The following is a 13,941-nucleotide window of genomic DNA, read 5'->3' as shown; positions in this document are numbered from 1 at the left end:
AAGGGCAGTTTTAGTTTCACAGCAAAATTGAGCAGAAAGTACACAGTTCCTATACACCCTCTGGCTGCATACATGCTCAGCCAACCCCAGTATCAACATCCCACAGCAGAGGGACGTTTGTTAGGATCTATGAACCTACACGTCATTATCACCCAAACTTTACATTAGGGTTTACTCTTGGCATTGTACATTCTTTGGGTTCCGACACATGGATAATGAAACGTATCCGTTAACGTGTCATACAGAGTACTTTCACTGCTCTAAAAATCCTCTGTGCCCTGCAAATCCCTCCCTCCCTCCCCTTTAATTCCTGGCAACCACAGATCTTTTTACTGTCTCCATAGTTTTGCCCTTTCCAGAATGTCATGTAGTTGGAGTCATACAGTATGTAGTCTTTCCAGGTTGGTTTCTTTCGCTTAGTAACATGCATTTAAGGTTCCTCAATGTCTTTTCATGGCTTGATAGCGCATTCATTTTTATTTGTTTATTTTTATTTTTGGCTGCGTTGGGTCTTCGTTGCTGCCCACAGGCTTTCTCTAGTTGGGGCGAGCGGGGTCTACTCTTCGTTGCAGTGCGCAGGCTTCTCATTGTGGTGGCTTCTCTTGTTGCAGAGCACGGGCTCTAGGCACGTGGGCTTCAGTAGTTGTGGCTCGCGGGCTCTAGAGCACAGGCTCAGTAGTTGTGGCGCTCAGGCTTAGTTGCTCCACGGCATGTGGGATCTTCCCAGGCCAGGGCTTGAACTCGTGTCCCCTGCATTGGCAGGCAGATTCTTTTTTTTTTTTTAATTTATTTATCTATTTTTATTTTTGGCTGCCTTGGGTCTTCGTTGCTGCGTGTGGGCTTTCTCTAGTTGTGGCAAGCGGGGGCTACTCTTCATTGCGGTGTGCAGACTTCTCCTTGCGGTGGCTTCTCCTGTTGTGGAGCACAGGCTCTAGGCATTCAAGCTTCAGTAGTTGTGGCACACGCACTCAGTAGTTGTGGCTCGCAGGCTCTAGAGCGCAGGCTCAGTAGTTGTGGTGCACGGGATTAGTTGCTCTGCCGCGTGTAGGATATTCCTGGACCAGGGCTTGAACCTGTGTCCCCTGCATTGGCAGGTGGATTCTTAACCACTGTGCCACCAGGGAGGTCCCAGATATATCTTTATTATTATTATTATTTATTTTGGGGGGCTGCATTGGGTCTTAGTTGAGGCATGAGGGATATTTCATTGAGGTGCATGGGCTCTTCGTTGTGGTACATGGGCTTCTCTCTAGTTGTGCTGTGCAGGTTTTCTCTTCTTTAGTTGTGGCGTGCAGGCTCCAGGGCCCGTGGGCTCTGTAGTTTGTGGCACACAGGCTCTCTAGTTGAGGCGCATAGGCTCAGTAGTTGTGGTGCACTGGGCTTATTTGCCCCGTAGCATGTGGGATCTTAGTTCCCCGACCAGGGATCCAACCTGCATCCCCTGCATTGGAAGGTGGATTCTTTACCGCTGGACCACCAGGCAAGTCCCTATTATTATGTTTTAATTAATTTATTATTTATTTGGTTGTGCTGGGTCTTAGTTTTGGCATGCGGGCTCCTTAGTTGTGGCATGTGAACCCTTAGTTTCGGCATGCATGTAGGATCTAGTTCCCTGACCAGGGATCGGAACCAGGCCCCCTGCATTGGGAGCACAGAGTCTTAACCACTGTGCCACCAAGGAAGTCCCTCTTCAGTTGTTTTTAAGATTGGAAAACACTGCCTCATCCAGAAACTATTCTAGTGGTTTTATTTTCTTCAATGGCACTCTTTAATCTATCTGGGGTTTATTCTTTGTGGGGTATGCAATAGAAATCTAAATGGATCTTTTTCTAAATAGCTAAACAATTATCTTACACCATTAATTAATTAATTACCCCCCCCCCATTGATTTGGGATGTCTTCCTTATCATGGTTTAAATTATACATGTGAAGGTCTGCTTCTAGTACTTCTTGTTCCTTTTAAATGCCTGGCTATGCTCTAAACCACATAATTACCATAATCTTACAACTGTTAATATTTGGCAGTGGAAATTCTCTTCTTTACTCTCTTTTTTTTTAATTCGTCAAGTTTCTTACTCTGATGTTATTTATTCTCCCAGATGATCCTTAAAACAATTTTGCCCAATTTCCAAGAAATCCTATTGGGATTTTGATTGGAATTGCTTAAAAAACCCCAAATGAAAGGAATTCCCTGGTGGTCCAGTGGTTAGCACTCCACGCTTTCACTGCCTGGGTTCAATCCCTGGTTGGGGAACTAAGATCCCACAAGCAGCGTGGCCGAAAAACAAAAAACTCCAAATGAATTTGGAAAGGATTGATGTTTTTACAGTATCAAAATCATAGTTTCATTTTCAGGCATGTAGTATAATTTGCATTTATTCACGTTAGGTTTTATTATCCTGTAGCAAAGCCTGCTTACTTTTGGGGGATGTCATCGTCTTATTTCCTTTCCTTACTTTTCTTGGGAAATAAAGAGTGAGAAGACTAGCGTTTACATCTCTACAATATCCTGACCATAAGATGCTTTACAATGTTTTCTCATTTAATTCCCACAGTGATGCTGAGGTGGGTTAGATCGTCCATGTTTTATATGAGGGAACTGAAATGGGAGAAGGCAGGGAAATAACTTAGCATACCCCTGGCTGAAAGGAGGTTGAGGATTGTAGGAGCTATGTTGGTGCTGCAGGCGTTGAAGGCCTGTTAAACTCCATTTCTGGGCCATTTTCAGAGCTCTTGGCAGGTGTCTCTGTTCTCACATATGTGGCTGAGCAAACCTCGCCCAGACTTTCTAGCTCTGGCTGACCTCTGAGATCCACTCCCTTCCCCTCCGAGCCAACTAGCTGCATCAGCAGTGGCCAAAGCAAGATTCCGTGCCTACCTCTGCCTCTGAATCCCCATGGTTCTCTCTCTGGTAGGAACTTTTAGCACTTCCCATTGGAATTATGACTCTGTCCAGTTTCTACACCTTCCATCTATTGCTCCTCAATAGCAAGCTAATTCTTAACAGTTTTTTGAGTGTTTCATGCCCCTCAGCCCCAAATCCTTAACTCTATAAAACATGTTTATGCTATAATAGAAAAAAAGTCAAGATATAAAAGTATTTAGATGGTGTGAATAATTGTTCATCTAGCAATTTACTGAGTATTACAGTAGTGTTTTGTACCAAACACTTAGCTGGGTACAGTGGTAAAGGGGCCATAGTCCATCCTCAGGGATGGGTTATTTAAGTGTTGAGAACCCAATAGAAAAACACTTTAAAAAAATCTCACAGGGCTTCCCTGGTGGCACAGTAGTTAAGAATCTGCCTGTCAATTCAGGGGACATAGGTTCAAACCCTGGTCTGGGAAGATCCCACATGCCGCAGAGCAACTAAGCCTCTGTGCCACAACTACTGAGCCTGCACTCTAGAGCCTGTGAGCCACAACTACTGAGCCCGTGTGCCACAGCTACTAAAGCCCACGCGCCTAGAGCCCGTGCTCTGCAACAAGAGAAGCCACCGCAATGAGAAGCCCGCACACCGCAACGAAGAGTAGCCCCTGCTCACTGCAACTAGAGAGCCCGCGCGCAGCAACAAAGACCCAACGCAGCCAAAAATAAATAAATACATAAATAAATAAAACCAGGAGGAATACCAACTCATAAATACAGAAGGAATGATAGAATGAAAAAATCTCCACTTTGCAACCACCATATTAATAAATGATTCAGGAAAGAATCATCAATAGATGATAAAACCACTGGGTGAAAGGTTGTTGAAACAGGAGGATATATCTGTAGTATCAAAGTATGGTCCACTATAGATTAGTAATTATAAAGAGGAAAAGTTTCCTCTAGTACAGAAATCAGGTGGACACCATTTTAACTAAATGATCAAATTTATCACATGCTTCCTGATGTGGTACACTGAGAAAGACACATTGTCATCTATACAGTACAATTCTGCCAAAATTATTTAATATGATCCTTATTGCAAACACAGTCAGACAAATCCATATGAGGGACATTCTGCAGAACAACTGACCTGGATTTTTGAAAAATATTAAAATCATGAAAGATTTCTCTTTCTTTCTTTCTCTTTCTTTCTCTCTCTCTCTCTCTCTCTTTCTCTTTCTTTCTTTCTTTTCTCCCTTCCTTCCTTCCTTCCTTCCTTTCCTTCCTTCCTTTAATAGGAAACTGATTTCTCTTTATTTAGGCCCTAGGAAGACAATTAAATTTGGTCACATATTACTTTTTTAAAAATCTAGTTTCAGGAGTTCCCTGGTGGTCTAGTGGTTAGGATTCTGGGCTTTCACTGCCATGGCCTAGGTTCAATCCCTGCTCCGGGAACTGAGATTCCACAAGCTGCGTGGCGTGGCAAAAAAAAAAAAAGAAAGAAAAAAATCTAGTTTTACACAGATAGGACCAAAGTATCAGAGAAATAATTTCTTCTGTAAAAACTGGCCAGACTTTATAAAAAATCTAACATACAATGTAATTCAAATTATATAAAGACTGCTTGGGATCATAACAGTCTGAATGTATGACAGTTGCAATTCCATTCTAATAGGTGTGAAAATATTTGCTCTCCTGTGGCTTTGGTCCAAAAGGGGTGAGCTGAATCTGCAAGAATAAACTAAGTACCTGTGGACGAAGAATGTCGTATTAGTAAACAAAGGATGTTACAGCCATCAAGCCCTCAGCCACTGCAGCCACCACCAACTGTGCATTCTGAGGGGATTCAAAGGAGAGAAATAGGATAGTGGCCCAAAGAATTCATGTGCATATGAAAGGAATGATTTCAATGAGCCCAGACTCTTACATCTTCCAATACATTAACTTGAGATGTCTGGTTTTTCTTTAATTAACAGTAATCGTTTGATGTTCTGACAACCTGGTTTTTGCCCATATATCCTGGCTCCTGCCTTACCTCTTTAGAGCAGTCCCTCAGAGCTATCTGAGAAGGCTGTCTTCCGGGCTTAAGTCCTCAGCAAGTCTACTGAATAAAACGCAATTCTTAACGTTTGTGTTGTGCATTTTTTTTCAGTTGACATACCTAGTCTTTTGCCAACATTAATTCAGATTGCTATTGGTAGCAGAAATGTCCATGATGACTAGTTCTACTATAACAAAGTAAAATAAAAGAATTTTTTCTTTTGGCCACACCGTGCGGCTTGTGGGATTCCCCGACCAGGGATCGAACCCGGGCCACAGCAGTGAAAGCAGAGTCCTAACCACTGGACTGCCAGGGAATTTCCAATTAAAGAATAGTTATCATGAACACATCACAGTATCAGATAAACTTTTTATAACAGAAAAGTATGAAGGAACAAAAAAAGATTAAACAGCTACCACAAACAAAAAAAGTGTCTCCCCCATAACTCTATTTGAAGGGGCAGAAAGTGCGATTAGAGGTTTATTGACACTAATATGAAAGGAAATTGAGTATTGTATTTATTTCTTATTTTATACAACTCTTACTCTTTATAACAATGTTTATAGTCACACCCATAGAAGTATGACCCATGGCATCTGAAAGCAAACACTCTATAATTATTTAAAAGGGCCTTTTAAAAACTACAATACTGGGTTTCCCTGGTGGCGCAGTGGTTAAGAATCCGCCTGCCAAGGCAAGGAACAGGGGTTCGAGCTCTGGTCCGAGAAGATCCCACATGCCGTGGACCAACTAAGCCCGTGCGCCACAACTACTGAGTCTGCGCTCTAGAGCCCGAGAGCCACTACAGAAGCCCGCGTACCTAGAGCTTGTGCTCCGCAACAAGAGAAGCCACCGCAATAAGAAGCCCGCGCACCACAGCGAAGAGTAGCCCCCGCTCACCGCAACCAGAGAAAGCCCGCGCGCAGCAAGGAAGACCCAACACAGCCAAAAATAAAATAAATAAAATAAAAATAAATAAATTTACTAAAAAAAAATTCAACCGAGAAAATTCTAAAAATCTTATTGGCTTTATTTAACAATTTATGAATCAGGACACGTCCAATCTAGCAGCTAGAAAGGCGCTCTGAGGAGCTGTACAAAATGAAAGCCTTTTATAGATAGCAGGGAACAGGAACAAGGAATTAAACTAGGCAAAAAGCAGTTTGGCTATTACCAGGTTACTTCGCTTTAGGGAATGGCAGGGAGGTCTATAGGTAGATGACATAACTAGGTAACTAGTGCTGAGCAGGCGATTCCTTTTTTATTTTCTTTTTTTGGCGGCACCACATGGCATGTGGGATACTAGTTCCCCAACCAGGATCGAACCCAGGCCCCCTGCCTTGGGAGCACAGAGTCTTATCCACTGGACCGCCAGGGAAGTCCCAGGTGATTCCTGATTGACTTATTTAAGATTCCAATCCTGAGAGAGCCACAACTGTAATTAAGTCTCCCTTTGGTGATGTGGGGCTTAGCATAAGCAACTCCATTTTGGACCTGTTGTGTTTTTAACATCACTCTAAAAGAGCTTTACTCTCAAATTTGAAGCACTTATTTCAGCAATTCTCTGATGGACTCTGTGAAAGCAATTATCTAAATTTTCGAACTCGTATCTGAATCTTCTATTGAATCCTCACAACCACCCTATGAAGTTGGTAAGCAACTGGGGCTCATAGAGATTATTAATTACCCAGGGTCATGCTGTCTGAAGCAGTGCGTCCGGGATTCGAATTTAAGTTTTACTCGGGGCCCATACTTTAAACACTCCGGCTATTTTGTTTTAACTCTGTCCGCAATAGTCTGACCACAGATAAATGTACAAATCGTGCTTACTGAGGACTGCATTAATTTCTTACAGAAAATACTGTGTTCTTTACAAGATGTTTCCCAGACCGTGAACAACTCGGGAACAGTAATTGGTAGCTGGAGGAACTCACTAGTTTGGTTTGTCGAATGCCATCAGTTAAGAAGGGAACGTACGACTCCAGCCCCTAAGGGGCGCTGTCTTCGCCCAACGACCAGCGTGACCCGCAGTCTTATACGAAAACGTTTGTGGATGGCCTCGGCTCTCGGGACTGGAAGACGCAGGCGGAGTCCCCGCCCCACTCTGGGCGCAGACGCATGCGCCCTCCGGGCCCCGCCCCATGCCACTCCAGCTCCCACCGACGTTCAGGTAGGGGGCAGTGTGCGGGGGAGGGGCGTCGCCTGGGGGCGGGGCTGGAGCGGGAGTCTCAAGTGTTGCGGCTCCTTTGTTGGAGGCCCAACTTCCAATCCAACCGGGAGCAGTTTCTGCGGCTGCCGGTTCAGGGGTGGAGGCAATTGCTGGGTCCGGGAGCAGCACGCTCCCTCTCCTTTCTGTCGCACGAGTCCTGGGGTCTCCGCACCTCTCCAACCCCTGCACTCGGGCCCCCGTCCATTCCCAGCCGGAGTCGGGTGTCCTGGGTAGCTTGAGGACACGGGGCTGGGCAGGTGCCGAGAGCCCGCCGCCTCGCTCCCTCCTCCCCCTTCTTGCCGCTTGGCCCCACCCCGCCTGACCGAGCCACTCGCCGCCGGAAGCGAGGGACCTCCGGGGCCTACGTGTGGCACCCTGCTCCGCTTGCGCCCACGCCTTCTGCTCCAGTTGCTTTCCCAACCGAGCGGCAAAGCCGGGGGCGTGTTGCCGGGGCCCTGGGAAGCGGGGCGCATGGGCACTGTGCCTGGAGTCCGTCGCTGCGCCTTCCCGCCCACGGGGCGTCCGGTCACGGTCCCTGAAGCCCCAGCCTGCCAGACCGGAGCCCATACTGACGTCAAGGGTAAAGGCGACGAGAGGCATCTGAGTGGCACAACCAGGACCCCTGCCCCTAGTGGGGCTTTCGGTGTGCAACCGTGGGTCCTGAGCAGAGAACTTCCTTCCCCCGCCCCTTGCTTACAGTTCTGCAACTGTCAATAAACAGTTACACCCTACCGTGTGCTAAGCATCAGGAGTTACAGGGCTTGAGGTCAGCTCTGGAAGACTTGAAAGTGAGGTTGTTGGGGGTGGGTGTCTGAGTGTGTGTGTACGTGTGCGTGTGCGTGTGTGTAGAAACTAACCCAGCACCTAGTGCAGTGCCTCTCAACCAGTAAGCCCTAATAAACCTTCGCTGAATGAATGAGAAGGTAGGTGGATGAGGGAGCCGGGCTAGAGAGGGCAGCTCTACTCATCCCAACCCTGCCTCCCCTGAGCGCAAGCCGACAAAAATAATTAGGTTAAGCCTTAAATCACAGCTGGTTTCACGGGCAGGCGGAGAGGGAAGAGCCGGGAATGGCAGCAATCCTGGGGACACAGGGTGCTGGCCTGGCTCACGGACACTGCCTCCCTCTCGGACGCCCTCCAGGCCCCCACAGCTTGGGCGTCAGTAACCTCCTGTTTTCTTGTCTCCCTCAGGACACCGGGTTCCCTAGGAGCCGCCCCAGGCTTAATGATTGTCCAGAAGGTGCCTATAAAGGGAGCCTGGGAGGCTGGGTGGAGGAGGGAGCAGAAAAAGCCCAACTCAGCAGATCTGAGCACTTGAGAGCCTCAATCAGGAGCCGTGGTCAGAGGCTCTGTGTCCCGGCCAGTAGGGCCTGCTCTTTCCCACCATGGCGGCCCGAGGCTATGGCTATTACCGCACTGTGATCTTCTCGGCCATGTTTGGAGGCTACAGCCTGTACTACTTCAACCGCAAGACCTTCTCTTTTGTCATGCCGTCGCTGGTGGAGGAGGTCCCTCTGGACAAGGATGACTTGGGTGAGCCCTGGCAGGGCAGGGGCGGGGTGGGCCCAGGAACACAGGACCAGCAGGACAAGTTGGGTGTTTGTGCAGTGTGGTGGGTACAGGCATGTAGTGTGTGTGGAGTGTCTGCACAGCAGATGCCAGGGGACAGTGCACGTGCCGGATGAGGAGGCTCTGAGATCCATGTCTGTGGGCACAGGTAAAGGACTGTGGGTATGGTCTAAGCATGTCTGAGGGCTGCTTATCTGGGGGGTGTGTGTGTGTGTGTTGTGTGTGTGTGCACGCCTGCCTGTGACTAACATGTGTCCCCAGAGGCACTGTGTTAGGGGGATTCTAAGCATGGTTTCTGCATCTGTGTGGGTGCAGGCTAAGACCACAGGGTGAGTGCTGGCCACTGACATTGTGAGCACTAGGAACTGGGGAGTTGGTGCAATGACTCCATGTGGCCTAGCAGGCTACCCTTCAGGAGGAATAAGGTCCCTGACTCCAATTCTAAGCCTTTTGTCCCATGTTCTGAGGTGGGGCAACAGAACTGCCAGAGACCCTGGGTTGGCATCCACGGTGAGGGAGAAATCAAGCATATGAGAATCCCATGGAGGAGGGCTGTCCTGCCCCATGACAGCTGCTGCTGGAACTCTCCAAGAGGCTGAAAAGTCATGGGTCAGCCTGGGGCTAGTGCTGATGAGAGGCGGGAGGAGTAGCCTGGCCCCATGAATGAACGTCAGGATTCCAACACAGGCCCCTCCTATTCCTCTTGGAAGGAACCAGTCTCACCCTGCCAGGCACCTCTACACACCTGACCCCATGCCTTCCTCCACCCTCCTGTGCCTCTGCCCTGGCCCCTAACCCCCCAGGTGTCCTGCTCCCTGCTCCCCTCCCCTGCAGGGCTCATCACCAGCAGCCAGTCGGCAGCCTACGCCATCAGCAAGTTTGTGAGCGGGGTGCTGTCTGACCAGATGAGTGCTCGCTGGCTCTTCTCTTCCGGGCTTCTCCTGGTTGGCCTGGTCAATGTAGTCTTTTCCTGGAGCTCCGCAGTACCTGTCTTTGCTGCTCTCTGGTTCCTCAATGGCCTGGCACAGGGGCTGGGCTGGCCCCCATGTGGCAAGGTCCTGCGGAAGGTGAGTGTCTGCTTCCAAGGAGCTGGTTCAGATTGGCAGAGAGGACACCTAAAGAGCATGTGGGCACTGGCACCTCCACCCCCAGCCAGAGCAGGTTCCTCAGGAGTTCCAGTCCAGCTCCTGTTGCTTGTCAAGATATTTTAGGAGGCTGAACGTGGTGGGATCAGGTGGCAGATGAGGGAATTGGCCCTGCCAAGTAGAAGAGCCCTCTCCCTCATCCCTGTAATGTGAGCTTCTGGGTCTGCCCCACCTGACCCTCACCTTCAACATGGACTGTAGGCTGAGCATCTACTCTGTCCCCCTCTGCCCCACAGTGGTTTGAGCCATCTCAGTTTGGCACTTGGTGGGCCGTCCTATCAACCAGCATGAACCTGGCTGGAGGGCTGGGCCCCATCCTGGCAACCATCCTCGCCCAGAGCTATAGCTGGCGCAGCACGCTGGCCCTGTCTGGGGCACTGTGTGTGGTTGTCTCCTTCCTCTGTCTCCTGCTCATCCACAATGAACCTGCTGATGTTGGACTCCGCAACCTGGACCCCACCCCCTCCAAGGGCAAGAAGGGTGAGTACACACTAACGCCGACCCCTAGGGAACCTTCATTCATCATTCACCTGGCAGACTTTCATGGAGGACTGGCTGTATGCCTGGCCCTGTACTAGCTAATGGATGTCGGGATGGTGATGGAGAGTGGGTGGGAGTAAATAAAACTCCATCCTGAGAGGCAGTTAAGTACCAGACAAGTGGCAGAGCCAACAAATGCTATGACTCATGTTATAGCCTAGTCCTTCCTTACAAGAGCGCCAGAGTTCCCTGTGTGGACAGCATCCTAAGCCTAAGTGGCTTGGGTGCCTTCCTCCAACCCCACTGGTCCTCAGGTTCGCTTTCATTCGTTGAGACTTGCAGTGGAGAGGAGAGGGCAGAACAGTGGGGGTGGGAGACCTTCCTGCTGATCCCTGGCTATGTGGACGGACTCTGCCCCTATGGCTAGCTAATGAGTGGTGGGGGCAGGGCAGCCTGAGCAGAGTCCTGAGGCCTGGCCTGCTCCCACCCCCAGGCTCCCTGAAGGAGGAGAGTACCTTACAGCAGCTGCTGCTGACCCCCTACCTGTGGGTGCTCTCCACTGGCTACCTTGTGGTGTTTGGAGTAAAGACGTGCTGTACTGACTGGGGCCAGTTCTTCCTTATCCAGGAGAGAGGACAGTCAGCCCTCGTGGGTAAGACGAGTGTTGGGATGGGGCAGGCCTAGGGAGCAGGAGCCAATGCAGGGGATGGGAAAGTCAGACCCGCTTCCCTTTATCCTTTCTTCTTTCCCTGAGGCCGGGCAGTACTCAGGCAGCTGTGGCCAGTCACCCTTGGGGACCTTGTACCTCTCTGGGTTTAAGTCAGTCTGGGACAACCCCAAGCTGTAACACCCCTCCACCCTTCCTTTCCCTCTTCCCACCACAACTCCCCACTGCAGGTAGCTCCTACATGAGTGCCCTGGAGGTTGGGGGCCTTGTAGGCAGCATCGCAGCTGGCTACCTGTCAGACCGGGCCATGGCCAAGGTGAGTGGGCCGAAGGGACGGGAAGGAGGAGGGTCCCTTTAAATCTTCCCAGCATGACTGGGACAGGCACCAGAGAGGTAGGAGCCCTGGGGCACAGGCAGCTTGGCATATGCTGGTTTAGGCTGGGTGAGGTGGGAATGATTCCAGGCTCCTCTTCTTTGCTGGGGATGTGGAGATGAGGCTCTCGGGGGAAAGGGTTTTAACCGATGTCAAGGAGATAACCGATGTCAAGGAGAGCCAGAATTTCTCTCCGCCTAGCTTCTCCACAGCCCCAGGGAAACTGGGGTTGGGGAAGGACTGGATGCAGCCTGCCCCCACGTGTTCCCAAGCCTGCCCCACGTGGAGGAAGGGATGTTGTGGAGTTTGGCCTCAGAACATAACAAGCAGGTCCCAGGGCTTCCCAGAGCTGCCTTGGGCCAAGAACTGCAATGGGATTGCCAAAGACCTGTCAGCAGAGGTCTGCTGTGTCAGTGTCCAGGGGTGAGGGTTCTCTGCTGCTCCTGGGGCCTGATGTTGCTCGACTGTGTCCACAGGCACGGTTGTCCATGTACGGGAACCCCCGCCATGGCTTGCTGCTGTTCATGATGGCTGGCATGACAGTGTCCATGTACCTCTTCCGGGTAACTGTGACCAGTGAATCCCCCAAGGTAAATAAGCAGGGACTGGCCCACGTCAGGGACAAGGATGAGAAAGCAAGGGCCACTGACTGTCTCCCTCTCCCTGGGCTTTCTCTGCTTCTGATGCCCTTTTCAGTTGTTTGTACCTCCATTCCCCTCCTCTGTGCTCTGATGCCCCTCCTTGACTCTGGGCCTGGTTTCTTCTCCTCTCTCTGCTCCTCTAGGATGTTGCTTTCTGGACTCTGGCTCTTCACCCTCTCGCTGAGCTCACAGGCTTTACGGAGCATGAGGTGCCCTATCTCTATCTCTGGTTTTCCTCTTGGTGTGTCTCACCTGTGTCCTACCGCCTCTGCCTTGCCCTTAGCCAGTCCAGCTTGCACAAATCCTGAGAAGAGACAGCAACTCACCTGGAGGGATGGCTCCTGAACCTCCCTCCCCTACCTGCACAGGCCTGTGTTGGCTGAATGTGGCCCCCACTCCTCTAGCTCTGCAGTCAGCTGTGCTGGGAAGTGGTGTGTGTGGGAGTCACTTACTGTCTGCTTTTGCTACAATTATTTGTTCCTGGGGCCAAGCGTTCCTCTATCCTCTGGCAGGGGTAGGTAGGTAGGCTTTCTCAGACTTTAAATGCTACCCTGCACTGCCCTTGCAGCTCTGGATCCTGGTGTTGGGAGCTGTGTTTGGTTTCTCCTCTTATGGTCCCATTGCCTTGTTCGGAGTTATAGCCAATGAGAGTGCCCCTCCCAACTTGTGTGGCACCTCCCATGCCATTGTGGGACTCATGGCCAATGGTAAGTGATACCCCCACTGATGCCTCGCACACAAGCCAGCTAGGGGCTGGAACAAGCCCCACTGGCTCTATCCTCACAATGACTCAGGCTCTTCCCCTCCCCCTTGACAGTGGGTGGCTTTCTGGCTGGGTTGCCCTTCAGCACCATTGCGAAGCATTACAGCTGGAGCACAGCCTTCTGGGTGGCTGAAGTGATCTGTGCAGCCAGCACAGGTGCCTTCTTCCTTCTACGAAACATCCGCACCAAAATGGGCCAAGTGCCCAAGAAGGCTGAGTGAAGACAGCGCAGGCTCTGGAGCATCCTGTCCCACTTGTGGCCTCTCCCCTCCATGGGCGTGGGGGAAGGGAGGGAGGGGACTATCTGACAAGCACCTTTGACTTTCCCTTTCTGCTCCTTTTCCCTCATCCAAGTGGTGCTGGAAGTTATCAGTGGCTAATGAGGTCCCAGCTTCCCATCTGATCTCTATTTAAAAGACCACCTTTGTTCTTGGACTCCATTAGCTCCTATTTCCTGGCTTTAAAGAGGAAACCCCTGCACTCAGGGAGTCTCCTGTATCCTTCTGCCACTCTTGGGCCCTGCCCTGTCCCCATCCCACCCCATCCTCATCCTGCAGCAGCAGGGCAGCAATGGCCCAGGACTTCTGCCCTGAGGCCTCTCAGCAGGGGGCAACTGCTCCTGCCAATACCTTGGACTCCAGGGGAAGAGGGTCACTCTCACCAATACCCAGGGCACAGTAGGGGGGTATGGATGGGAGAGTAGAAAGACTTGTTATAGAAAATTAAAACTAGATTTGATACTAAACCCTGTCAGTGAGTCATTCTTTCAAAAAGGGTAGTACAGGGACTTCCCTAGTGGCACAGTGGTTAAGACTCCATGTTCCCAATGCAGGGGGCCCGGGTTCAATCCCTGGCCAAGGAACTAGATCCCACATGCATGCTGCAACTAGAAGTTTGCATGCCACAACTAAGGAGCCCGCCTGCTGCAACTAAGACCCAGCGCAACCAAATAGAGAAATAAATAAATAAAAAGGGGCGGTAATACAAGCCAGAGATAGCTTTTTTTGGGAAATACTCCCTTAATACCTGCTTTTTCCACCCCAGAAGAGAGAGACTTCGTTCCCCTGGAAGGGAAAGCTGAAGTGTAGATGGACTCCTTTAAGCTCATGTCTCTACCGCCTTCAACTTCATACTGCATAATTCAATGAACACTTTGAAGATGAAACTACTGGGTGCCAGGCA

General features: G+C 50.2%; 1 protein-coding gene across 4 annotated transcripts; it reads left to right on the top strand.

Moving 5' to 3' along the window:
- Positions 1-7,020: 7,020 nt before the first annotated feature.
- On the top strand, positions 7,021-13,504 carry SLC37A4 (solute carrier family 37 member 4). 4 transcript variants are annotated; one of them, XM_082628723.1, is made up of 9 exons: positions 7,021-7,082; positions 8,313-8,654; positions 9,525-9,757; positions 10,072-10,315; positions 10,809-10,967; positions 11,213-11,298; positions 11,832-11,945; positions 12,565-12,703; positions 12,814-13,504. In XM_082628723.1, the coding sequence occupies exons 2-9, from the start codon at positions 8,507-8,509 to the stop codon at positions 12,978-12,980; spliced, it is 1,290 nt and encodes a 429-aa protein (XP_082484849.1). In that variant the 5' UTR covers positions 7,021-7,082; positions 8,313-8,506; the 3' UTR covers positions 12,981-13,504. The 4 variants fall into 4 exon arrangements, with proteins under 4 accessions (XP_082484849.1, XP_082484851.1, XP_082484848.1 ...); XM_082628722.1 differs by lacking the exon at positions 7,021-7,082 and adding an exon at positions 7,238-7,701; XM_082628724.1 differs by lacking the exon at positions 7,021-7,082 and adding an exon at positions 7,743-7,764.
- Positions 13,505-13,941: the final 437 nt, after the last annotated feature.

This window comes from Mesoplodon mirus (assembly GCF_964341445.2).
Source record: "Mesoplodon mirus genome assembly, chromosome: 7".
Taxonomy (NCBI): domain Eukaryota; kingdom Metazoa; phylum Chordata; class Mammalia; order Artiodactyla; family Ziphiidae; genus Mesoplodon; species Mesoplodon mirus.
The sequence above is the reverse complement of the archived record's forward strand: the minus strand, read 5'-3'. Positions and strand labels throughout refer to the sequence as shown.

Bases quoted from the DNA above. Each gene is read 5' to 3' on its own strand.
- SLC37A4 (XM_082628723.1), top strand. From the start codon at position 8,507: ATGGCGGCCCGAGGCTATGGCTATTACCGCACTGTGATCTTCTCGGCC. The intron at 8,655-9,524 runs GTGAGCCCTGGC...CCTCCCCTGCAG, and splicing joins TCTGGACAAGGATGACTTGG to GGCTCATCACCAGCAGCCAG. The intron at 11,946-12,564 runs GTAAATAAGCAG...CTGCCCTTGCAG, and splicing joins TGACCAGTGAATCCCCCAAG to CTCTGGATCCTGGTGTTGGG.